This window comes from Kogia breviceps, chromosome 1, assembly GCF_026419965.1.
Source record: "Kogia breviceps isolate mKogBre1 chromosome 1, mKogBre1 haplotype 1, whole genome shotgun sequence".
NCBI classification, from domain to species: domain Eukaryota; kingdom Metazoa; phylum Chordata; class Mammalia; order Artiodactyla; family Physeteridae; genus Kogia; species Kogia breviceps.
In genome coordinates, this window is record NC_081310.1 from 172,219,891 (window position 1) to 172,243,818 (window position 23,928).

General features: G+C 54.9%; 1 protein-coding gene across 2 annotated transcripts; it reads left to right on the forward strand.

Annotated features, from left to right (window-relative positions):
* The first annotated feature begins 483 nt into the window (after nucleotides 1–483).
* RSPO1 (R-spondin 1) lies at nucleotides 484–20,787 on the forward strand. Of its 2 annotated transcripts, none has more exons than XM_067011230.1 (6): nucleotides 484–790; nucleotides 5,354–5,730; nucleotides 16,481–16,672; nucleotides 18,650–18,799; nucleotides 19,094–19,282; nucleotides 19,994–20,787. In XM_067011230.1, the coding sequence occupies exons 2-6, from the start codon at nucleotides 5,637–5,639 to the stop codon at nucleotides 20,158–20,160; spliced, it is 792 nt and encodes a 263-aa protein (XP_066867331.1). In that variant the 5' UTR covers nucleotides 484–790; nucleotides 5,354–5,636; the 3' UTR covers nucleotides 20,161–20,787. The 2 variants fall into 2 exon arrangements, with proteins under 2 accessions (XP_066867331.1, XP_058937499.1); XM_059081516.2 differs by lacking the exon at nucleotides 484–790 and adding an exon at nucleotides 3,964–3,987 and having other exon boundaries at nucleotides 19,994–20,776.
* Nucleotides 20,788–23,928: the final 3,141 nt, after the last annotated feature.

The window sequence follows — 23,928 nt, forward strand, 5'->3', positions numbered from 1 at the left end:
ATTATAGCCTCACATTTCCTCTGAACTGGGAAGATGCTATGAAGAGTTGACTCTGAGAAGAGGAGGACGTGGCCGGGACCACAGGCCCCGCTGAGCCTGTTCCTTGTACTTTCCAGGTTCCTGATGGGGAAACTGAGGTTTCGAGAGGCTCCCCGGACCCGTTCTGACCCCAAGATGCCTGGAGCTGCAGCCGGTGCTCCGGCTGCGTGGAATCTCCAGGATGTGGAGTGGGGGAAGGGGAGGAGGCAAGGACAGAGGGTCTGCGCCAGGGTCCAGACCAAGTGTGCGGGTGCCCGCCCTGCGCTCCAAGCGCAGCGCCCCAGCTGGGGGCAAGTGCGCGCGGAGGGGGGCTACGAACTCCCGGGCCTGGCGCTCCAGTCCGTTTTTTGCTGCGGATCCCGGGAAGGGGGGCCGGCTCGGGGGTGGGACTGCAAAGGGTGGGGGGATTCCCTCCCTCGTGCGCTAGGAGGACTAGCCCCTCTCCCGGCTGGGAGCTCCGGCGGAGCCGAGGCGCAACGGAGAGCCCCGGCGCGGGCAGAGAGCCGGGAGCGGATCGGCCGAGTGGGGCACTGTGGAGAGGAGGGCCGGACCGGGCCGCCCCGGAGGACCGATGCGCCGGGTGGGGCGCTGGCCCCGGAGGGCGTGAGCCGCCCGCAGATTGAGCAACTTGGAAACCCGCGGGCGGAGCGCGGGCGCGCTGGGCGCCCAGGACAGTTCCGCGGCGGGCGGGTGAGCCGACCGCGCCCTCGCCCCTCCCGGGCCTGCCCCCGCCGCGGCTGGCAGCGCGGAGGTGAGTCCCCACGGAGCTGCCCCGTCCTCCTCCCTAGCGCCCCCTTCCACTGGGACCTGGGGCGCCTTGGGCCCTCTCATCTGGGCTTGACCGAGCTGGGTGCGGGGGGAGGGGGGGCGGGGAGACCGCCTGAGCAAGCGGACTTATGACTGCTCTCGGGTCAGCGAGGGAGGGGGAGGGCACCTTCTGGAGCCCCTCGTGCGAGTCCTGCCGTCCCCACCCACGGCATCCCTCAAGCCAGTGCGCTCGGGCTGCCCTCAACCCGGCAGCCCCCGGTGATCGGGCTCACTCGAAGTTCTGAACTCCCCAAATCCACCAGACCTATTGTCCAGCACCCCCGATCCAGAAGCTCTTGATTCCTGGTGTCTTCGCCTCGGATTCCCCCGAGTCCCACGGCCCCTAGTTACCACCCCCAGTGCCGCAGCCCGGGCCCGGGTCAGACGTGGCAGGCGGTGTGTGCCGCGCCCCCCCGGTGCGCTGCCAGGTGGCGCGGCTCACTGTTCCGCGGGTTCGGGGGGCTGAGGGACAGACGGTCTTGCTTGGTTGGGGAAAGATGGGGGCTGTTTGTTAACCCACGGCTCCCAGGAGGGCCGGGTCGGATTCCGGGTGCGCGAGCTTGGGGCAAGGGTTTTCTTGTGAAACCCACCTATTGGACTTGGAGAGTTCTCTTGGATTTTGGGGGGCAGTCAGGGGGACTTCCGATCCACCTCCCCTCCCCCTGCACCTGTTGGGCCTCTCCCGATAACAGGGAGGAAAGCCTGAGCGCTTGGAGTCGTGATGGAGGGGCGCGGAGGAGCCTTTCCCCGCTGCCCTTGGCGTTCGGGGCCGGGGGGGGTGGTGCTGTCGGCCCCAGCACCTGGCTTGGCTCTGGCAGAGACACTAATCCCGACAGGTCGGGCCGGCACGTACTAGGTCCCGCCCCCCGCCCAGCAATTCTTCTGCCCCCGCCTGCCAGCCCTCTCCACCCGTGGCTGGTCCTGGGGAGGGCTGATGAGAAATTATCTGGATGGTTTACATTTTTGGGTCTGTATCCGACCCCGGACCGGGTACCAATTTATCCAAATAGTGTTTCAGGGAAGAAGGTGAAAGTTAATCCAGACTTCTGGGGGCACTGAGTCCCCGCCCTCAGCACCACCCCTAGCCGCGCGCCCCTCCCCAGTCTGTCCTCCCCTCCTCGGACCACCTAGCACGTGCGGCCTCTCTCCTGGGCCCCAGCCTCTTCCCCTGCCTTCCACCCCTTCCCCAAGCTGGGTTGTGCCCTACACCCCTCCGCTCCCTGCACCTTGCTCTGCCCTCCAGATCCCCAGTCCTGAGCAGCAAACCCTTCGCTCACTGACTAGGTTTGTAACCCCAAGACCCTTCACCTGTCCGTGCCCGTAAAGTGGGAATAATCCTGCTTTCCTCTCAGCCTTGGGGTGAGGAGTCAGTGAGGGCCTGGCGCTTGGCAGGTGGTGCAGACACTTCATGACTGTGAATCCCTCACCCCGACCCTGGCAGAGACAAAATGCCCCTCCTCACCCCCGTGGATGCCTGAGACCTTGATCACTGCCAGCAGTTCCCATTGCTGGCTCTGCAGGTGCCCGAGTGATGGGCCTCCAAATAGGACCTACCTGTGCCAGGTAGCCAAAGGGGCGGAGGAAATCAGGCAGAGGAACCGAGAGAAATGGGACAGGCTACTTAAAAGAGAGTCATTAGCTCCTATCCCCTCTCTCAGCCTTGGTCCAAGGTTGTCTCTGTGTGTGTGCCCACTGCATATGTGTGTGGGGAGACGAGGTGGGGGGAGGGGGCAGGGACCTCCTCTCTGGAGGGATGTGGATTCAGGGACCTGTGATCTGGGGCTTGGTACTGCAGCGTTCCTAGTCTGAGACCTGTCCTGCCTTTAAAATCAGATATCACGTAAAATTCAGAGTTTTGCACTTCTCTTTTAAAAAACCAGATGTAGCAATGTGGAACTGGTATTTCTACCTATCAACAATCAACTGGAATGGAATAGCAGATGCTCCCTTTGGATGGGACATTTGCCCTCCAGTTCACCCCCTCCACCCCCAGTGTCCCTCCTCTTTGTTGCTTGTATCCCTGATAGGATGAACTCTTAGCTCCTTTCCAGGGTTGATTCTGGATTGAAACTCTTCCTATCCAGTGATGGGCGAGGAAAGCCAGTGCCACTTGCTCCAGTGACATTCAGATCTGCAGCCTCCTCCCCCATTTTCCTGCTGAGATCATGGTTTGATGGGGATACTGGTGGGAGTGGGTTGGAAGATCCTCCCTGGCAAGGGTTGGGTGAGCCTGGCAAGGGCCAGACTGAAAGCTAAGACCCAGGAGGACTGAGGGGGAAGTAGAGGGAGCGAGAGGAAGGGTGCTAACATTTGCTGAGCACTAACTCTGAAGTGCCAGGCACCGTGCTGGGCAGGCACGGGGAGAGCAGAGATGCATAGACCTGCTCTGCCCCAAGGACCCGGGGCTACTGATCACACCGTGAGACCAAAGTCTCACAGGCTCGGGATTTAACACCAGCTTCGTCCGATGTGGTCTTCCTCCAGTGTTTGTCAAGTTTAAGGACTCAGGGCACCCTGAGAAATGTATCTGCCCGGGGTCCTCAGACCTCAGTTTGAGAGAGGCCACCATTAAAGTTTAACCCCATCACTCTGAATGATCACTGGGGCCAAGGCAATCAACTATAAAGATAAATGCAAATATGGAAATGTCATAACAGTGCTCAGTGTTAAGATTAGTATCCAGATGGTGTGAAAACTGTTTCTATTGCTTTTTAGATGACCATCTGAATGAAGACACAAAATGCAGTCTTGGTCATAGAAAATAGAGCATGTACTGAGTCCTTATGTGCCAGGCACCGTTCTAAGCAGTTCCGTGTATTAACTCATTTAAGCTATAAAAACAGCAACTACCCTCTCGTAGGTAAAGAAACTGAGGCTCAGACCAGCTAAGCAACTAGCCTAAGGTGACAACTCATAAGTAGCAGAGGCAACATTCAAAGCCAGGCAGTCTGACTCTGAAGTTTATGACCTTAACCATCACACTCTACGGCCAGCGTCTGGGATTGTGTACTTGGAGCTGAAGACCCCGGTTTGATAAGCTCAGCCGGACGTCTGCAATCTGCGGGTGATGGAAGTGTGTGGTGGGGGCTGGAGAAGGCGGGAAGGCTCTGGAGGTTCACGCAGGGAGTACTGGAAGGGCAGGTAGGGGCTGGCAGCTGACGGGGTGCTTGGGGGTGGCTGGGGGCATCTCCGCAGGCTCTGGCCACAGCACCAGGTGGGATCCATCAGTCTCATGTAAACACTTCTCACAAGCAGCTTAACCACTTGAGTGTGTCTGGCCTTCAAAGCCGGTGGGAGAGGCCAAGGAGGGAGTGCTGAACTCCCTTGTGGGATAATGATTTATCTCCCATGCAGGTGGGCTCTCCTGGGGCCTCCCTGGGGGAGAAGGGGGAAAGGATTGGGACGGGGTTGGGAGGGACACCTCCGCTCTAGCGTTTCAGCTTTCTCATTCTTTAAGCCAAAACTCAGCCAGCTCTCAGAGCAAACCTGTGAAATATTTATCCCCATTTCATAGATGGGGAAACTGAGGTTCAGAGAGGCTAAGTGACTTGTCCAAAGGCATCTTAAGCACCCGGTGGGAGGGTGATGCTTCTCTGGCATCTACAAAGCTTCTCCAAGGCTCTCTGTTTCCTCCCGTCCCTGTGTGGGTGTGAGTGTGTGTGCAGCAAGTGTGTGGGCCAATGGACGTGCAGGCATCCGTTGTGAAAGTGTGCGATACTGTGAGTGGGAAGTGGGTTTTCGTCCCCTGACTCCCAGGTTGGGCTCCAACTTCGCAGACACGTTTCACCGGGGAGGGACCAGCTCCCCCTGTGCCCCCATCACCCGGGCCAGCGGGTCCACAGACCTGGCTCTCGCTGGGCAGGGGGGATTATCCCCATTCTCTGTGTCTCTGGCCAGGGCGGGCGTCGCTGCCTCTTTTATCCTCTCACAAAGGCCAGGCCCGCAGGGCCTGCTGTGTCAGAGTTTCTGTGGCCAAGGGAAGCCTTACTTCCTTTTCTCCCGCCAAGCCCAGAGGGCTACGCAGGGTCTGCCAGCTTGTCGGGGGCCACTGCTCTAGCTCCAGGCAGGTGAAAGGCACATTGGTGACTCAGCACTGGGGAGAGAAGGCTGAGGGGTCACTCACAGAAGGACAGAGAGAGCTGCTCTTTAAGAGACATGATGTTGCTGCAGCATGAAGTCTGTAGGGTAGACCTAAAGAAGGACTTCCTAACATTGGGCACGATGGAAACCAGGCAGCTGGTTTCCAGTGATCCACAAGTTTGATTTGAGTGTCCACCATATTCCACCTACTTGGGTAGCCAACTCCCATCCCATGTCCGGGACTCTCACAAGATAGGAAGAGGAGCAGGTTTCTTCTACGGGGGTGCCAGGTGGGTAACTTGTAATGTCCAAACATTCTGAGTTCTCACAGTCTCCTGGGTAGGGGGCCACATGGGAGCGTAGGTGGCATAGGTTGGGGGGCCCCATGGTTCCCCAGAATTAACCCTTCTCTCTCCTCCCCCAACAGGTTGGTTTTTGGAGGTGTCCCTGCTGAAGGACAAAGAGTTCTCCCATGTGACACCCCAAGGTGCCTTTGAGGAAAGCTCTCCGGACCTCCTTATGGGCTGATGGAGAAGTGGGCTCCCCACACCCTCTCTGTCCCCAGCTGAGATTATGGTGGATTTGGGATACAGCCCAGGCCTGGGCCTCCTGCTGCTGACCCAGCCCCGGAGGCGTTAGCAAGAGCCCTGTGCCATCCACCCCCCCAGAGACCACCCCTCCTACCAGGGGCCTGGAGCTGGCGAGTGACTATGCGGCTTGGGCTGTGTGTGGTGGCCCTGGTTCTGAGCTGGATGCATCTCGCTGCCGGCGGCCGGGGGATCAAGGGGAAGAGGCAGAGGCGGAGTGAGTAACGGATGCGGCTGGACCACCGTGGGCCTTGGGAGTGGTGGTGGTGAGGGTGCTGTCTGGGGACTCTAGGGCCTTTGGTCGTTTCATTCTATGATGGCCGTTGTAGATTTCTACTTTGTCTATTACATTACTCAGTAGATTATCCTGTTTGTGGATTATCCAGTTTGTGGATTAATTTATTGAGATTACCCACTCTGCAGATTACTCACTTTGTCTGTTTTCCCCTTTGTAGACTCCGCTTTCTAGACTAAGCCCTCTCTTGTGAGGGTCCAGTTTGTGGATTCTGCCCTTTGCTATAACGCCAGCTTTGTGTGGTATCCATGGAAGTGCTTCCGGGCCCGGTGCCCCTGGGGTGCTCAGGGTCCCCCCTTTATGGACAGGAGTTCAGGGCTCCTTTCTTTTAGCGGTGTCTGAAGTGCAGCCCTTAACCCCTTGGGGCCAGGAACCCCACACAGCCTCGTGGTGGGCAACAGACATCCCTGCCCAGATCACGGGACAGAAACAATGGAGCAGAGAAGGTCGTGGGACAGTATACTGCTGTGGTTTTTAACCCTGCCCAGTGGGATTCAGAGATCTGTGCTGGAGGGTGAAGGGGAGGCCGTGGGCAGGAGGCTGCCCGCCACCACCCCCCCACCTTCAAACCAGAGCAGCTTCCCTCTTCCCTGCTTTTGGGAAGATTCCACATAAGATGTCATTGGAGGAAAGGGTCTTCACAGCCTAAAAACATTAAATCCTGTCATTGTACAGATGGGAAAACTGAGGCTAAGAAAGGGGAAGAGATGACATTCCAAAGGACACACAGTCAGTATTGGAACCCAGGTCTCCTGGTTCCTGTGAGCCCAGTCTTCTTGAAAACAGAGCCTGGAGGAGTTTACCTGTCCCCACCATCCTCGCCGTCCCTCCCAGCATCCCATCCCAGGCAGTCCTGAGAGCAGGTCCCCCATTCTCCACTTGATGCCTCCAGGGATGGGGGTTCAGTACCTGCCATCGTGTCGTGGGAGTGGCCACTGCGTGTGAGGGACAGTGCCAGGGAGTGGGGTGGAGGCCCGGCCCAAGCCTATCTGTCTCTCAGCATCCCCCGGAAGAGATGTCACGCCCCCAGGCAGACAGCTCCTCTGAAGTCTAGTCCGACCATCTCTTGCTTCCCTTCTGAGGCCTTCCGACCGAGGTCCGCCAGGAAAGGTTGAAAGGCAATGCAGTTTTGTTGGGTCTCCACGGGAGTGGCCAAGGCCAGAACCCAGCCCAGAGAGAGAAGCTCAGAGAACTGGTGAAGCTGAAAATCCCTGGCTTAACAAACAATTAGAGACGGTTAGGTTTAATCAGCAGTGAGACCTTGATTTTCCTCCCTTCTCATCTGTCGTGGCCAGTATTTTGGACTCCACAGGCCAGATGCGGTTTAGCGGTTTATAATCAGTCTCCTCTATTTCCGAGAGGAGAGAAAGAATGGGAGAGGCCACTCATCCTCATGTGATGTGCACTAGTGGTCACGCTTCCACTGGTGAGCCGCACACTCACCTACACCAGGGGCTCCGAAGACCTGGGTTCATCTTTTGCACTAAAACAAGAGAAAAGCACTGGCCTGGCCATCAGAACGGGCCCCTCCCAGCAACAGCCAATCAAATGCAGCGATTTTGATATGTCCACTTTTGATAGAGCCACATCTCACAGCCTCGGCAGCATGTAGCCCACTGTTTATTACCAAACGGTGCGACTGACAGACATCCTTGATCACCATCAAGGATGCGACGAGTTTGGGGAGAGGTGTGGGAAAGGCTCAGGATGCAACGAGAGTCCAAAATGGACAGAGGCTCGGGGGGATATGGGGGTAGACATTGCTAGGCAATACTCGTGAGATCATAACCATAAAGCTGCAAGTGTGATTGTATAGGAATACAGTGAGGGTTGCATGAGATCATAGGTACACATATTGTGAAACCTTTGTGAAATATCAAGCTCTGTACGGTCAGGATGCATGTCGTTGTTGTTGTTTTTTTTTAATTTTTATTGGAGTATAGTTGATTTACAATGTTGTGGTAGTTTCAGGTGTACAGCAAAGTGAATCAGTTATACGTATACATGTATCCGCTCTTTTAGAGGCATGTCTTTATTATATAAACAACCTGTAGACCATTTTGCCCCAAGGTTTCCATGGAAGTGGAGGAGGGAAGAAACGATGGAGACAGCACGTGTGGCTGCTCTGGCCCCCACCACGTGCAAGGGCAGTGGGCAGCCTGGGGGGCGGAGCCAGGCTCGCTGTGTATATGAGCCTCAGGTCTGTCGACTCTGCCATCCCGCGACTGCACGCCAGTGGGGCCACCAGAAGCCACCCAGTATAGCTCTGATCCAGAGCCACACACCAGTTTTGAGCCCAGAAACGTGTGATCTCAGGTCTGAGAGATGGTGTCCCTGCACAGAGGCGAGAAGTTTAGCTGTGAGTCCTAAACCCTGACAGGGTGTCCTCCTCCTGTCCCACTCACTGAGGACACCTCCCCTCCCCGAACCCTCTCTTCACTCACCCTCACTGACCCTTGCCCTCTGCTGACCGCCTTCCCACCTGGATTTCCTGCCCATCACGGAGCCCTCTTTCCCTCACCATGCCTCTCACTGAGTGCCCCTCCCCTTACTGAGACCCTTCTCCCATCTGATTCCTGGGCCCCTTCACTCAGCCCTGCCCCCCAAGAAGCCTGCATTCCTTCACTGAACCTGACTCTTCCAGAAACTGGACTCCCTCTTTTTATTTTATTTTATTTTTTTTTAATTTTTTTTTATTTTTTTTTTTTTTTTTGCGGTATGCGGGCCTCTCACTGTTGTGGCCTCTCCCGTTGTGGAGCACAGGCTCCGGACGCGCAGGCCTGGCGGCCATGGCTCACGGGCTCAGCCGCTCCGCGGCATGTGGGATCTTCCCGGACCAGGGCACGAACCCGTGTCTCCTGCATCGGCAGGCGGATTCTCAACCACTGCGCCACCAGGGAAGCCCTCCCTCTTTTTAAAATTAGATTTTATTGGAATATAGTTGATCCACAATGCTGTGTTAGCTTCTACCTCACAGCAAAGTGAACCAGCCACACGTAGACATAAATCCACTCTCTTCCGGATTCTCCTCCTGTACAGGTCACGACAGAACACTGAGTCGAGTTCCTATACAGCAGGTCCTTATTAGTTATCTCTTTTATATATACTAGTGTATATATGTCAATCCCAATCTCCCAGTTTATCCCTCCCCTCCCCTTCCGCCTTGGTAACCATAAGTTTGTTTTCTACAGCTGTGACTCTATTTCTGTTTTGTAATTATGTTCATTTGTACCATTTTTTTAGATTGCACATGTAAAGGATATCATATCATATTTGTTTTTCTCTGGACTCCCCTTTATGCCCCTTCTCACTGCCCCGTCCTCCATCTGGAGCCTTCCTCCCCTCCACCACTAACCGTCTGTAGAGTCTGTCCTCCCTGGCTGAAGCCCCATTCACTCCTTGGGCCATTCCCCACTCACCCCTTGCGAACCCCCAGAGCCCGGCCCCCCGGGTGGCAGAGACGGGTCATGAGGAGCCCGCGGGTGAAGGGGAAAGAGGCAATTTAACCCGGTCTAGAGAATGTGGAAAGGAACCAGGAGGGCTGCGAGGGCCCAGAGGGAGTGACTCATGAGATGTGATTTTAAAGATGAGTAGCTGATATGAAGGCAAGGGAGTGGGGAGGGGGGAGGCGGAGGGCACTCCAGGCAGGGGACCAGCCTGTCCAAAGGTGAGGAGTTGGGATAAGGCACAGAGTGTGCAGGAAATGGGGTGCAGCTAGGGGTAGCTGGAGGAGTGGTTTCTGGGTGCAGTTCTAGGGAGCCCTGAGGTTTTCACTGGAGCAGCTCTGCTCATTCTGTGTTATACGTGGAAGCTCTTTTCTACTGAAAAGAAGGGTTGTGCTGTTAAAACAAAAAGCTCAACACCCATTAGGGTAGAGCAACGAAAGCTGCCTGGAGCTGAGGGAGCATCCTGGGAGCGATGCCGCACAAGTGGGCAGAGGCCGGAGGGTGGAGCGCTTGGTACCCGCCAGGCTGAGGAGTTTGCCCTTGACCTGACTTGAGCTGTGGGTAATGAGGATCCACGGAGAGGTCTGAATTAGGGGAGCGGGGTATGGTCCAGCTGCAGGAGCGGGTGAGGGGAGGGGGTTCAAGATGGGAGGCAAACAGGACAGTTAAAGGTTATCTGGGCCCAGTCGAGGAAAAAGTGTAGGTCTCAACTAAGCTCACAGCTGAGTTAAAGGATGCCGGATCTTCCCGGGGCCTGTGCCCAGGGCACCAGGGCACCAGGAATGGACACATCTCCTGGGAGAGCATGTGGCCTCAACCCGCTCAGCGAGGTCCCAGCTCCTTTCAGCCCCTGCCCTGCCCTTGCCCCCGCCCACTTAACTCGGGGCTCTCTCACCGAGTCTAATTCCTCCACGACTAGATACCACCCGCAAACAAAGGTCAGCCCTCCTCTGGGTCATGGAGAGTTCCCCTCCCTTGGCGTTGACCCTCAACCAACCTCCCGTAACTCCTCATTCCTATCCTGTCCCGCTCCCCACACTTTATCAAGCCCCCCAGAGAGCTCCATCCATATAGCCCCCTCCCTGAGGCTCTGCCTCACTCACTACATCCTCAGCCCTACATTCTGGGGGAGCCCTATCCCTGTGTGGAGCCTCACCCCTTCCTGGGCTCCCATTCAGAAATAAGGCAGGCTCCACCTTCCAAAGCTCTTTCTAATGGGAGGAAAAGACATATTAGCAGATAATAACGATACAAGGTGATGTCTACCATTATGGATTCAAGTACTGGGGACAAGGAACACACAGAAATACTCCGTCCAGATTTTACATGGAGTTGAGATCCGTGGAGACTTCCTGGAGGAGGTGACCTTAGTTCTGAGGCTTGAAAGAGTTAAGCTGAAGAGGAGGCAGAGCGTGTGTTCCAGGCAGAAGGACCAACTTGAGCAAAGGCACAGAGGTGTGAAGTAGTGTGATGTGTTCAGAGGAACAAAAATAATTCCATATTGCTTAGAGGTAGTGTGAAGAGATGAGGTGGATGGGATCAGCCTATGGAAGCTTTTTAGGCCACAGGTGGAAGAGCTGGGTATTAATTCTGCAGCCACTAGGGAGCTATTGATGGGTTTTAGGCAGGGGTGTGACACCATCAGAATTGGGGTTTTGGAAAGATCTCGAGATGAGAAAGTTGGGGACCTGGGAGAAGTGAAGTCCCTGGAGAGGAGGCACTGTGGCCAGAAGCCATCCTTCAGGGGGGTGGGGGCTGAGCCACCCTGGGGCAAGGCCTGACTGTAGAAACATCAGCCCGAAAGGGGTTTGCATGGGGGTGAAGGGGGCGAGAAGCACCAGGGAAGGGAGGAGGACACAGCCTTGCCTTCCTGGCTCATGCAGCGGGCTCCACTGAGTGCCTGGGAGCGGGGGCAGTAGGGTGGGGGTGGGAAGGGCAGAACTGCATGAGAGGGTTTTGTGAAGAGCTTGGAAGGAGGTTCCATCGGCTCCCTGAGTGCCCTCCCCATCACTGAGCCCACCCATCCTCAGCCAGGCTCCAGCCCTGCCAGGCTGCCTCCCCTGCACGCAACCCTCCTGCCAGGAGCACAGAAGCCCGAGGCAGCATTTCAGATTGTGAATCTGACCACGCCCTTCTGAGGTCCCTCTCCCTGTCAATAGACTCAAGCCCTATTTTCCATTCTGTGGATGCCCTCGGATGGTCAGTGCCTCAGAGCCTCTGCACAGGCTGTTTCTCCTGTCTGCACTCCCTCTTCACCTAGCCTGCTGCCTAAGGGCATGCCTTTCATCGCTCCTACAGTCCTCACGAAGTGCAGCCAGCCCTAGGTGGGCGTTTGTTGCTACATCTCCACATCCCCACATCCCAGCAGTTCTGACACGCGTTAGGTGTGCAGTGAACGTCTGTGGAATGAGTGAGCCTCGGTTTCTCCCTTTGAATCGTTATGTAACCTCTGCCTATACCCAGCATCTTCCTTGGACACACCCCCCCACCCCGGCACACGCAGAGGCCCCTCCACGCTGGCTTTCCATCCCCTCGCTGCCCAGCTATTTGCCTCACTAAGCCGAGAACACCCTTTGGTTCCCATTCCCCTTGATAAGTGTCTCTCTTTCCTCATTGGACTGCCCCTGCCCATCACCAAGCCCCTCTCCTCCTTGCTGAGCACCACTGTCCCTTCCTGAGCCCCCAAACCTCATGGAGTTCAGCTCCCTAGTCCCTTGTCCCTGACCCCAGCCTCGAGGCCTGTCTTACCACCTGAGCTCTGTATCTTGACCCTCTCGTATCTTTGGGTCTCCACTCCATCACTTCACCCTGCCTCTGTCTTGGGATCACATTCCCCACCCCCAGCTGGTCTCTCCTGTCTGTGTTCTCTGACCCCCTCTGTCCCTCTCCTCACTTTACCCCCCCTCCCCGCACACCTCTATCCCCTCCACTCACTCTTCAGCCCCCTGTGGTTTGCCTGGCATCCCACCACTCCACCAAACCGCCTTTCCTGAGGTCACCCAATCACCTCTTAGTGTACATGCTGTAGATTTGCCCAGGGCTCCCCAGTCATGGTCTCCTCCGAACCCCGGTCCCCGCAGGTCTCGCCCTTTTCCACTCGGTTTCCATCCCCTCCCCCTCCCACTCAGTGTCCTTCCATCTCTCCAACTATTCCTTCTCAGCCGCTTTCCGGGCACCTTCCTCTACTTGTGTGTTGAACGCGAGTACCGCCCAGGCCGCAGCTCTTGACCCTCTTCTCAAGCTGCACAGCTCCTCCCCCCCGGGACGCTTTCCTCTCCCACGGATTCAACCCCCAATGATGGCTCCCAGGACGGATCCCTGAGTTCTCTCCCTTCTCCATAGCCAGTCTCTTGAATGAGATGGTTCTCTTTCCTCACCTTCCTTTACCCTTGAGGCGCTGCCCTCCACCCTCCACCCCCACCAGGAATGCCACCAACCTGTCTGTGGCTGATTCCTTACGGGACATCTCAGAAGCGTTTGGCCTTGGACTCCCCGCTCCTCCCTTGAGTGTCCTCTTCTCTTGGCTTCTGTGATGCAACATGCTTGTGACTCTCCCTACCTGTCCGGGTGCTCCTTCTCAGCCTCTTAGTTGGCCCTTCTTTTTCTGTCCTTCTCTTCAATGGCTAATGCCTCTTCTCACTGTCTGTTCCCTCTCTCCTAGTCATCTCATGGACCTCTAGGCCTTTGATGACTGTCTTATGTTAAGGACTCTGTGTCTCAATCTCCAGGCAGAATGTTCCTCTTGAGTTCCAGACCCACAGGTTCAGCTGCCTAGTAGACACCTCCCCCCAGATGTCTCATGAGAACCACAAACTCAACACAACTCATCATTTCCTCCACCCAGATCTGCTGTTCCTCCTCTGGGCCCTCTCTTGGTGAAGGACCGACGGCTACCCCACCACCCAAGCCCAACGCCTAGGCATCATCCTTGACATGTGCTTTCCCGGGGCTCTCACCCCACGTCCAGTTCATCACCTAGTCCCCTTGATTCTACCTCCTGAATATCTCACCTGTGTCTGCACCTTTCGGTCTTCTTGGTTCAACTCCAGCTCTTTGAACCTGGGAGTCCTCCTCCCTCCAGGTTTGCCATCCCTACAATCTGGTCTCCACACCACAGAGTGATCTTTCTAAAATGGAAACCTGGCCATGTCCCCTGTTTTAAAGCCCCCAGGGATTCCTCATGGCCTTGAGGGTAATGTCCATACTCCTTTATAAGGGTTCGAGGCTGTTCCTCCTCTGGCCCCTGCTTCCCTCTCCGCTTACTCCACACACCAGCCATGCTGAACTAACTTCAGATCGCCCATGGGCCGCACTTTCTCTTGCGTGTCAGTGAGAGCTCTGAAGGGAGATGCACACAGATCTCTGTTGTTGGTTGAGCGGGGGGCGGACAGCAGGATTCTGAGAAGGCCCTTTGCAAATCTGTCCTTAACAAAAGTGATAAGGAAGGAATAAATGAGTTATGGGAGCACGGTGATAGAGCCCCACAACTGGGACACCTGGATGACTTTGGTTTTTGAAACCAAGGCAAAAACCTAGAAGGAGCATTCATTTCAATAACGAATTAAATAAAAACCTTGAGTATAGACAACTTAATATCTTTGAAGTAAAAGTGGTACCTAAAATCTACAGTGACATTAATTTGTAATACAGCTGAATAATGGCCCGAAGTGGAAAACGAGTCCCAAGGGGGCTCCCTCATAACTTCTACACCACATTTGGAGCCTTTCTATTTCTCTTACAATGACCCAACCAACACGAGTGATATTAAGTCTTAAATGCATTGATTAATTAGCTGGTAACGTTGACTCTATATAAATAAATTCTCTATTTAAAAAAAATCAGTCTGGCCATGCTTTCAGTTTGCATGTCACCTTGTATTGTCCTAGCCCCTGGCTTTCATAAACGTTGTCCCCTCTGCCTGGGACACATACTGGCTGTGAAGCCTTGTTTTAAGTAATTCGACCTCTCCATTTCCTCATCTGTGAAAAAGAGGATGACAAAAAAGTAATAGCGCTCCCTTCATGGGTTGGGGGATCACATGAGTTAATACTTGTCAAGCACTGAGAGCAGCGCCTGCCACAGAACAAGTGTTCACCCTTTAGGAATAAGCTGCCATGATTATGATTATGACTCTGCTGTTGTTGTTTTCTTGTTGTGTTTGTTATTCCCCTCCTCTCTTCTGTTCACATTTCTCTGACTCGTCCCCCTGTTCTGACATCAGGGATCATTCCTGGAGCAGGTGGACATCCTGAGCTCCCTAGTTTGGTGGTGGGAAGGGAGGCCCACAAGATGCAGTGTTTCAGCCAGGGTCACAGGCTGGGCAATCGGCTCAGGTCCAGCCAGCTGAAGCCTCAGCTCTGGGTCCTCCGTTGCAGCATGATCCCCTGCCATCTCTGCTCTGATTCCCCTGGCTCTGTACCTCCAGCCTGTATCTACAGCTCCTGGCTGCCTGGTTCCTCTCTTAAGTGACTGGCCCCACCCATCCCCTATGCCAGAACCCCGGAAGCACCACAGCCTCCTCCCACTGTGATAGGTCACCATGATGGCACTGACTGTATTCCCTAAGCCACCCTCAAATCGTTTTCTCTTCATCTCCACTGCACAGAACTTGCTTTAAGACTTTCTCATCTTTCTCACCTGGAGAATCAGGTCAGCTTCCTCCCAAAAGGTCCTCCAGTCTCTGGTCTCTCCCTAGGCTGCCCAGGAAGCTTTCCAACGTGTAAATCGGACTGGGTCTTGCTCCCGCTTAAACCTTGCCAGTGACTTCCTGTTGCCTCATCAGCTCTGAGAAAGATGGCCCCCAAACTCTGCGAAACAAGCGTTCTGTGGCCAAAATGTCTCCGAAGTGCAGTTCACTCTTTCCCCATTTTAGAGAGTCACTCTAATTCATAGGAGCATAATAAAGGCTGCACAAAGTCCTGCAGTAAAGAATCCTGTTCAGATTTGTTGGACCCGGTGGTTCTCAGTCTCAGCTGGTGCAATGGCCTGTTCTCCACATCCTTCTACGAACATTTAGGGGGATCACGTTCCAAGGGATACTCTTTGGGAAAGGCTGCCCGACAGGATGGAATTCAAGTCCAGTGGCGTGATATAAAAGGCTCCTCCTGATAGGACACCTTCTCTGTCACTTGTACCCCCAATTATCCGCAATTCCCTTGGGGTCACTCTGCGACTCTGTGGTCTTGCCCCTGGAGGGCCCTTGTCTCCACTTCCCAATGGACAAATCACTACTTATTCTTCAAGAGCTGGCCCAAATAGCACCTCCTCTGTGACGCCTTCCTCCCTTATTTCTGGGTCCTCTATTGCTTGGCCTTGTGGCTGCCAGCAAGTTCCCGGTTGCGGGTCTGTCTGCACCCCTGAGAGATTAGTTCAGCTTGGCCAGGCGTCTTTCCCTCCACGTCCCCAGCACTCACACTGCATATGGTACCTGGGAGGGGCCGGGTGAGTGTTGGTTGAACAAGTGAATGAGGAAACAAGAGCAAAGGTCTGAGACTTGACGCTGGGGCTAGGGACCATGCTGGCTCAAAGGATGGTTCCAACCTCAGCACCTTTGACATCTTGGGCCACATTGTTTTTGTAGGAGCTGCCCCCCTCATCGTAGGATGTTTAGCGGCCTCCCTGGCCTCTGTCCCCCAGATGCCACTAGCAACCCCTCCCCAGTGTGATAATCGAAACATCTCTAGACTTTGCCAAATGTCCTCTGGGGAGCAGACTCATCTCTGCTTGAGAGCACTCTTCTAGACACAGGCTATTCCAGCTGTCTTCCTGTCTCTGGGCAGGTGGCCTCTTTCTCTTTATGCCTCTTGTCCTTAAAATTTTCTCAAGGACGGAAACCCTCCATCCATACCTGAGGCTGAGCTTTCCATCCTCTGGGGTGGGGGTGGGGATGAGGGAATGTGTAAATTCCAGGATGGGTGCAGTTTCAGTGCCTCCTCTGGGGGATGATGGAGCAGGCCTGGAGGGGGAGTTTGTGTTGTACCTGGACCTAAAGAGGCATTTAGGGTGGATGGCAGCTCCTGCTGTGCTAGTTCCCTTGAAAGCAGATACTGGGGAGGTTTATAAAGCAGCCTTGCAGAGAGAGCTACCAGCCTGGCCTGTGCTTTCTGAGAAGCACATTCATTCTACTGGCTGAAACTGCTGTCTACTCACTTCTCATCCTTGTGGGATCCTGGGAAAGATGGAGGTCTCTCCCACAGCTGCCTCTCACCCTTGCTCCATCCTTGCAGTCAGCGCCGAGGGGAGCCAGGCCTGTGCCAAAGGCTGTGAGCTCTGTTCCGAGGTCAACGGCTGCCTTAAGTGCTCACCCAAGCTGTTCATCTTGCTGGAGAGGAACGACATCCGCCAGGTGGGCGTCTGCTTGCCGTCCTGCCCACCTGGATACTTTGATGCCCGCAACCCTGACATGAACAAGTGCATCAGTGAGTGTGGACGGGGCTGGGTAAGGGCGCCGGAAGCTCTGGACATGGGGCGGGGGTGGGGTGGGGCAGTGCTTTGAACTGTTGATGGACTACAAGAGGGGTAGGGGGATACTGAGGAGGGGAGTTCTTGATTTAAATATCCAGCTGCTGACCAGACCTCTCCCCAGACATCCCACCCACGTTTCCAACCCACAGCGTAGCCACATCTCCTCCCTCCAAACCTGCACTGACCTGTATTGGGTCACTCTCGGTGTCCCAATCCATCACCCAAGCCACAGGCCCGAGAGCCAACCTCTCATTCATGCCCCCACCCCATCCATCCACTAACCAAATTGTGCCTCCTTCATCTTCTTTCCATTCTCACCGCCATGGTCTTATTGAGGGTCCCAACACGTCTCTCCTCGACCATTGCAATAGCCTGTTCATCTGTCCCCCGACCCTCATCTGGTGGCCTTCCACCCTCCCTCTGCACTGCAGCCAGAAAGATACCTCTGAGACACAAAACCGAAAAATCACTGCTGGCTCCACTGAGGGCAGGGAAGTTCAAGCCCTGGTCAGCCTTCTCTCCCCACCCTTTCCCCCCACTCTTCTCACGCTGCTCTGCTCTCTCACTCCAGCTACCGTCCCACACGCTCCAAGACACATGCTGTCACACCTCCCTCTCAGCTGGGGGACATGCAGCAAGCACCCTGCTGTAAACAATGCCAGTGACCTTCCCTTTCTGTTCAGAGCCTTGGAGTTTAGAAGGCATTTCCGGGCCTCCTATCAGTGGAGCCTCACAACCACCTTTGGAGGGAGACGGACTTAAGTGATGGTACCCTCCTCATAGCTGATAACGTCGAGGTCTCAGGGGAAATGCCTGATCCAAGTTCAGCTGACTTGGGTTCTAATCCCAACTCAGCTGCTTATTCATTGTGTGACCTTGGGCAAGTCGCAGCCTCTCAAAACCTCACCTTCAAAACGTGGGTGCTCGCTTTTACCCCCTAGGGTTGTTGTAAGAGACATATGGAAGCCCTCAGGGTCTGGCACTCAATAAACAGCTGCTGTTATTCTTACTTTTGTTCATATTTTGCCTGCCACCAAACCCAGGACTCAGAGGCCAGGAGGCACAAAGGAGGGTGGGGTGGCATTGGGAAGCTTGTGGGAATGGAGGTAGGACCCGGGGACTGCCCTCTTGGTCCTCAGGGATTTGGGGTAGGGCGTTCCTGGCTGTGCCAGCTTCTGGGAAACTGGCATCCCAGGCTTCAGGGGCGGAGACTGGGGAGAAGTCAGCTCCACCCACAATCCAGGAGGAGAGAGATTGTGAAAGACCCCTCCAGCTTCTAGCCTAGCCCGGCAACCCACCCTCCCCCTACTTCCCCAGAGGAGGGAGAGCTGGCAGGAGGGCTTCAGGGAGGGACCCAGGAGTCCAACGAAGGTGGTTCCTGGAACCCTGCCTTGTAGAGGCAGAGGAATTTGCCCTGGGATCGCTCTCCCCTACTCCAGGCAGATTCCTGCTGCCCCGGGCAGGAGGAGAACCAGGCTCTGGGGTGTTGTGTATGCCCAGCGATAGGGGGAGAGGAGACCACACAGCCACTATTGGGGTGTCATTGTATCCCTCGGTTCAGCTCTGATTAGGTGGTCCTTGGGGTGCCCTGAGAGGCTGGGATGCTCCTCTCGCCGCCACGAATCTCCTCTCCTCTGAAACCGGCTCTCTTGGGCCTCCCCTTGGGCTCCCGGACCTGGGACTGAGTTGGGGTTGAGGTTGGCTGACTGTGGCGAGAGTCCCAGCCAGCCCTCAAGAGAGGCTGCTTTGGCCTTCTCTCCCCCCATCCCCTTGCCTTCCTTTCTCTCCCTCCCAAGACTCCCCTGTGGAAATTGCAGCCCCAGGCCCCTGTCCTGCCCTGTGTGAGTGGGCGTGGCTGGGTGGCCATGGGGACCAGGGGAGGCGTCCATCCGCGGCTGAGCCAGAGACCCCCAATCTGGCCCTCTCCTCAGAATGCAAGATCGAACACTGTGAGGCCTGCTTCAGCCATAACTTCTGCACCAAGTGTAAAGAGAGCTTGTACCTGCACAAGGGCCGCTGCTATCCCGCCTGTCCCGAGGGCTCTGCGGCTGCCAACGGCACCATGGAGTGCAGCAGCCCCGGTAAGGCAGGAAGGCGCGGGCGGGCAAACACTGTGGCCTAGGGTCCAGGACCCAGGAGGAGGGGCGGGCTGGGGGTATCCGGCCAGGGAGAGCGTGGGCTGGGCCCTGTGCAGCGAAAGCGCATCACCACCACCCCCTGAGCTTTCTCTCAGGACTTTTCTGCCTTCTGGACTAAAGACGCCTCTAGCCTGGGGCTGCGGCTGAGAGCAGATGGGAGGGGCTCCCCTGGGGTACCCGGGGCCAGGGGAGGAGACGTGACCCCCTTCTCCTCTTGCTTCCCTCCCCTCCTGCCAGCACAATGTGAAATGAGCGAGTGGTCTCTGTGGGGGCCGTGCTCCAAGAAGAAGAAGCTCTGTGGCTTCCGGAGGGGCTCGGAGGAGCGGACACGGAGGGTGCTCCACGCCCCTGGGGGGGACCACACCGTCTGCTCCGATACCAAGGAGACCCGGAGGTGCACTGGGCGGAGGACGCCCTGCCCGGAGGGTGAGCTGCGGCCTCACCTCCCTGGGGTTGGGGGTCAGCATAGCCATGGGAGTTCTGACCCCCTCTGCTTCCTGCCTGTGGCCTAGGAGAGGGCTCAGGCCAGGACCCCATACTGTGCAAACCCATGCCAGGCAGAGAGTGGGCCCCGCAGCTGTGTGATGGGCCGGGAAGCTTCTATGGCCTTATCCCTCCCCATTTCTTCTGAGCCAGTGGATGTCGGCCCTGGAAGTGCCCTCAGAGGTCAGATCATGGGGACGTGGAAGGGGGTGTTAAGACCCAGGAAGGCACAGTGATTTGGCCAAGGTCACACAGCCTGCAGGTGACAATGATGAGGCAGTGTCCTGGGGTGGAGGAGTGCGGGGGGGGGGGGGTACGTCCTCTCTGTCCCGAGAACTGCAGTGACCACCTGGGAGATGCCCTCGGCCCACTGGGGTCCAAGGTCTGAGGAAGATGTGAGGAAGAGGAGGGCGTCTGGTTCATCGAGGGGTGCAGGGTGAGAAGGCTCACGGGACCCCTTCTCAGTACCCATGTGGCAGCGCCCTCTGCAGTGGCTGCTTCTCAGAGGAGGCCTTGAGGGGACCCGGACTGCCTATGGGCCTCCTCCTCCCCTCCCCCCCCCCTCCCAGCTTCCTCACCACATTCCTCCTCGGGCCCTGGGCCATGCCCAGGGCCTCCCTGCTGTGTCCGGACGCCCTTTGTTGACTCTTACAGGGCAGAAGAGGAGGAAGGGCGGCCAGGGCCGGCGGGAGCATGCCAACAGGAATCCCAGCCGGAAGGAGAACAAGGAGGCGGGCGCCGGCGCTCGGAGACGCAAGGGCCAGCAGCGGCGGCAGCAGCAAGGGACAGTGGGGCCGGTCACCTCTGCGGGGTCCACCTAGGGACACTGTTCAGCCTCCGGGCCCGTGCAGAAAGAGTCCAGCGCTGCTCTGTGTGATGAGAGCTTTACCGAACTCGAGCACTGGGGGCAACGCATACACATGCTCACCATACATACACGTACACACAGATACGTGCACAGAGACCCCATGTCCAAACATGTAACTGACTTACGTGCAAACGTGTGCACGCGCGCACGCGGACACACACACACACACACACACACACACACACACACACACACACAGTCGAGGTTACCGGAAGACACTTCTGTCCCTCGGACATCATTGGGTCAGCAGGCAGGGAGGCAGAGGGGTCATCTCTGCCCTGCAGAGGGCCTAGGGGCACACACCTGGTTTGTGATGCTCCCAGCGGACACATCAGAGAGAACATTTTCCAGCATCCAAGCCCAAACTCTGCAGAGTGGAGCCTTCTGGAGGAGCTGACAGGACCAGCCTGGTGTGGCAGACCGCAGCCAAAGCTTGAGGAGTGTTCAGCCTCTCCAGCTGCGTGACTTTATCTTTGGAGAGTATTGTTACACCTCCACGATCCATATCAGGGCTTTCCTGACTCTGAAAACTGCTTAAAGGTTTATTTCAAATTAAAAACGAAAACCAAATGACAACAGTAACCACAGGTACCACGTTTCTTTTCAGAGGATGGGGTTGGTAGAGTACACGGGAGGAGGAAGGGAAAGAAAGGGCTGAATTTCAAGAGACCCCCTCCTGGCCTAATTTACAGAAGGTCCAGAGCCGGAAGAAAACTTTGGGGATATGTAGAGCAGTAACCAGATTCTCTACATCTTTGTCACTCAGAGCGCGGTCTGTGGAGCAGCATCAGCATTATCACTAGGCAGCTTGTTAGAAATGAGAATCTCAGGTCCCATCCCAGAGCTGACGAACCAGAGCCTGCATTTTTACAAGGTTCCAGGTGACCGGCGTGCACATTCAAGTTTGAGAAGCACTGCTCTAATTACCTCTAAGGATGGAACAAAGGTCTCGGCCAACTTGCAGCAGGAGGGATTCTGGTCAGCTGTAAAGGGAGACTTCCCACCTGGGAGAGGTAGAATCGATATACTGAAGGGCTATAGTGGCACTTCCAGGGGGAGGGAGTGCTCAGGCTCTCTGAGATGGTTGGGGACCTTTGGACGGGAAGGCAGAACAGTGGATAAAATCACTTCTTGTGGTGTTCTGATGTGACCACTAGCAGCCATCCGGGCACCAGGCTCTGGACGAATGTCTGGTTTGCAGAGGGGAGCCAGACAGGGGCCTTGCTCTCATGGAACTTAGGGGTTGGTGGGGGAACAGGCATGAATCCAGTAATCATTTGAATAAATGTATAATTATAAATGAGAGGCGTTGAAGGCAGGCAACCACTGAAACATACACATAGCTATGAAAGGAAATAAAACTAAATAAAAATAAAAGACCCTTTCTCGGGGAAGCTTTTTAGAGGAGGTGACATTTGAGCCAAGCTCTGAAGGATACATAAGAGTTAACACAAAGACGAGGAACGGCATTCTAGGCCAGTGCTGTCCAATAGAAATACAATATGAGCCACTTATCTCATTTAACATTTTTCTAACAGCCACTTTTAAAGAGTAAAAAGAAACAGGTGAAGCTAATTTTAATTATATCTTATATTTAACCAAATATATGCAAAATGTTATCTTTTAAACATGTGATCAATATAAAAATTATTAGTGAGATCTTTTATATTCTTTTTTTAAACTAAGTCTTCAACATTCTGGGTGTATATTTACACTTACAGCGTATCTTAATTCGCACACTACATTTTCACCAGGAATACTTGATATGTATTTTGATTTAATAAAAATTCAAGTTGAAAAGTAGATTCACATACCCAAAGTGTTTAAAGAGTAGGTTAAAATTTTCTGATAACTGAATTTAATATATTTTAAAATTTTAATTTAATTAATTGAAATGAAATAACATTAAGAATTCAGTTCTTCGGTTGCACTGGCCACGTTTCAATTGCTCCCTAGCCGTATGTGGCTAGTGGCTACTGTATTGGACAGCATAGTCCTATATAGAGGGCACAGAGCATACAAATGTCCTGTGGCAGACAGGAGCTTGGTGTTCAATGAACTGAAAGAAGGCCAATAAAGCTGGGAGGCCTGGAGGGCAAGAGAGGTGAGATGTTCCCAGAAAGGTCGCCTAGAGTTGGGTCTTTATTCTCAGAGCCAAGAGAGGCCGCTGAAGAGTTTTAAGCAGCCAGCCCACAGGATCAGATTTGCAAAAGACAAGTCTGATCTTGTCAGCCGTTGTATAGAAGACAGATTTGGGGGAAGCTGTTCAGGAGGCTGTTGCTGTCAGCCAGGTGAGACGTGGTGGTGACCGTGGAAATGGAGAGAAGAGGACACAATCAGAGGTATCTGGAAAATAAAGTTGGCAGAGTTTGGTGATAAACCGGACATGGAAAAGGGGAGAAAGGGAGAGGGAGGTGTCAAGGACAAAGTCCCCATTTCTGGCTCGAACATCCAGACAGAGGATGGTGCTGTGTTCCAAGATGTAGAACTCATGAGTAAGACCCGTTTGGGAGGAGAAAGTAGACCAAAACTTTGGTTTTGACCATGTAGAGTTTGAGGTGCCCATGAGACATCCTGGTGACGAGGGTGGGTAGACATTGCGTTGACACAGATACAGGTGTAGAGTGCACAGGGGACGTCTGAGCTGGAATGCCAACTGGCGTAGAGAAGATCACTGGGGCTGTGGGTTGGGAAGAGCCCTGGGTGAAGAGAGGCCTCAGCACCCAGCTCTGGGCCCTCCAAGGATAAAGATCGGATAACAGAGGATCGGTTGGCAGAAGAGTCAGAGAAGGAGCAGGCAAAGGAAAAACCAAGGGAGTGTCACGTCCCAGAAGCCAGAAAGCAGGAGGGGAGATCAAGAGGACCAAAAGCTGCTAGATGCAAATAAACGAGGCCTGGGAACTGACCACTGACTTACAACATGTGCACCAGTAGTGGCCTCAGCCAGAGCTGTCTGGAGAAGGTGATGGAGGCAGAATGCAGCACAAATTCTTTCCAGAAGTTTAGCCGAGGGACACAGAAGTAAGACAGGGGCTAGAAAGAGATATGGGCTCAAGAGTGTGTCTTTTTTTTTTTTTTTAGGTGGGAAAGATTTGAAAATGTTTAAAACCTGCTGGGAAGGGTCCAGCTAAGAGGAAGAGGTTGAACACACAGAAGAGAGAAGGGGAAATCAGTACTGAAAGACTCTGTGTGGAGGGACAGCTCTTACAGGAGCAAAGAGACGGGGGGTGCCAGAGCGGGAAGGCTGGGAGGTTTGGAAGTGGGGAATCTCAGGTCTGTGCACCTGACACACTGTGGGGCTCGACCTACCCATATCTCTGAGCCCCTTCACTGCTGGTCAGGAGCCTGGGTGGTCACAGGCTGGCTCCGGCCTCTCCCCTAACCCTTTAGTTTGCTTTCTCTCTCTGCCTTGGCTCTGTCTTTGCCAGTCTCTCTAGCCCTATGCATCGTCCATCTCTGATTTGGTCTCTCTGCCTTTGCCCCTCCCTGTTTCTCTGACTCTGTCCTTTCTCTGTCCCACTTTCTGTCACCTTGTCTTTCTCTGTTCCCACCTCATCAGCCCCTGGCTCTATCTGTGTGTGCCATTGCTTCTCTGTATTTCTGTCTTTGTCTGGGTATCAGGCCCTGCATGTCTTGGCTGTCTCTGGCTCTGATTTGTCCCCATCTCCCAGAACCTCAGGTCCTTGCTACTTGAAGGGTGGCCATGGATGAGCGACCTCAG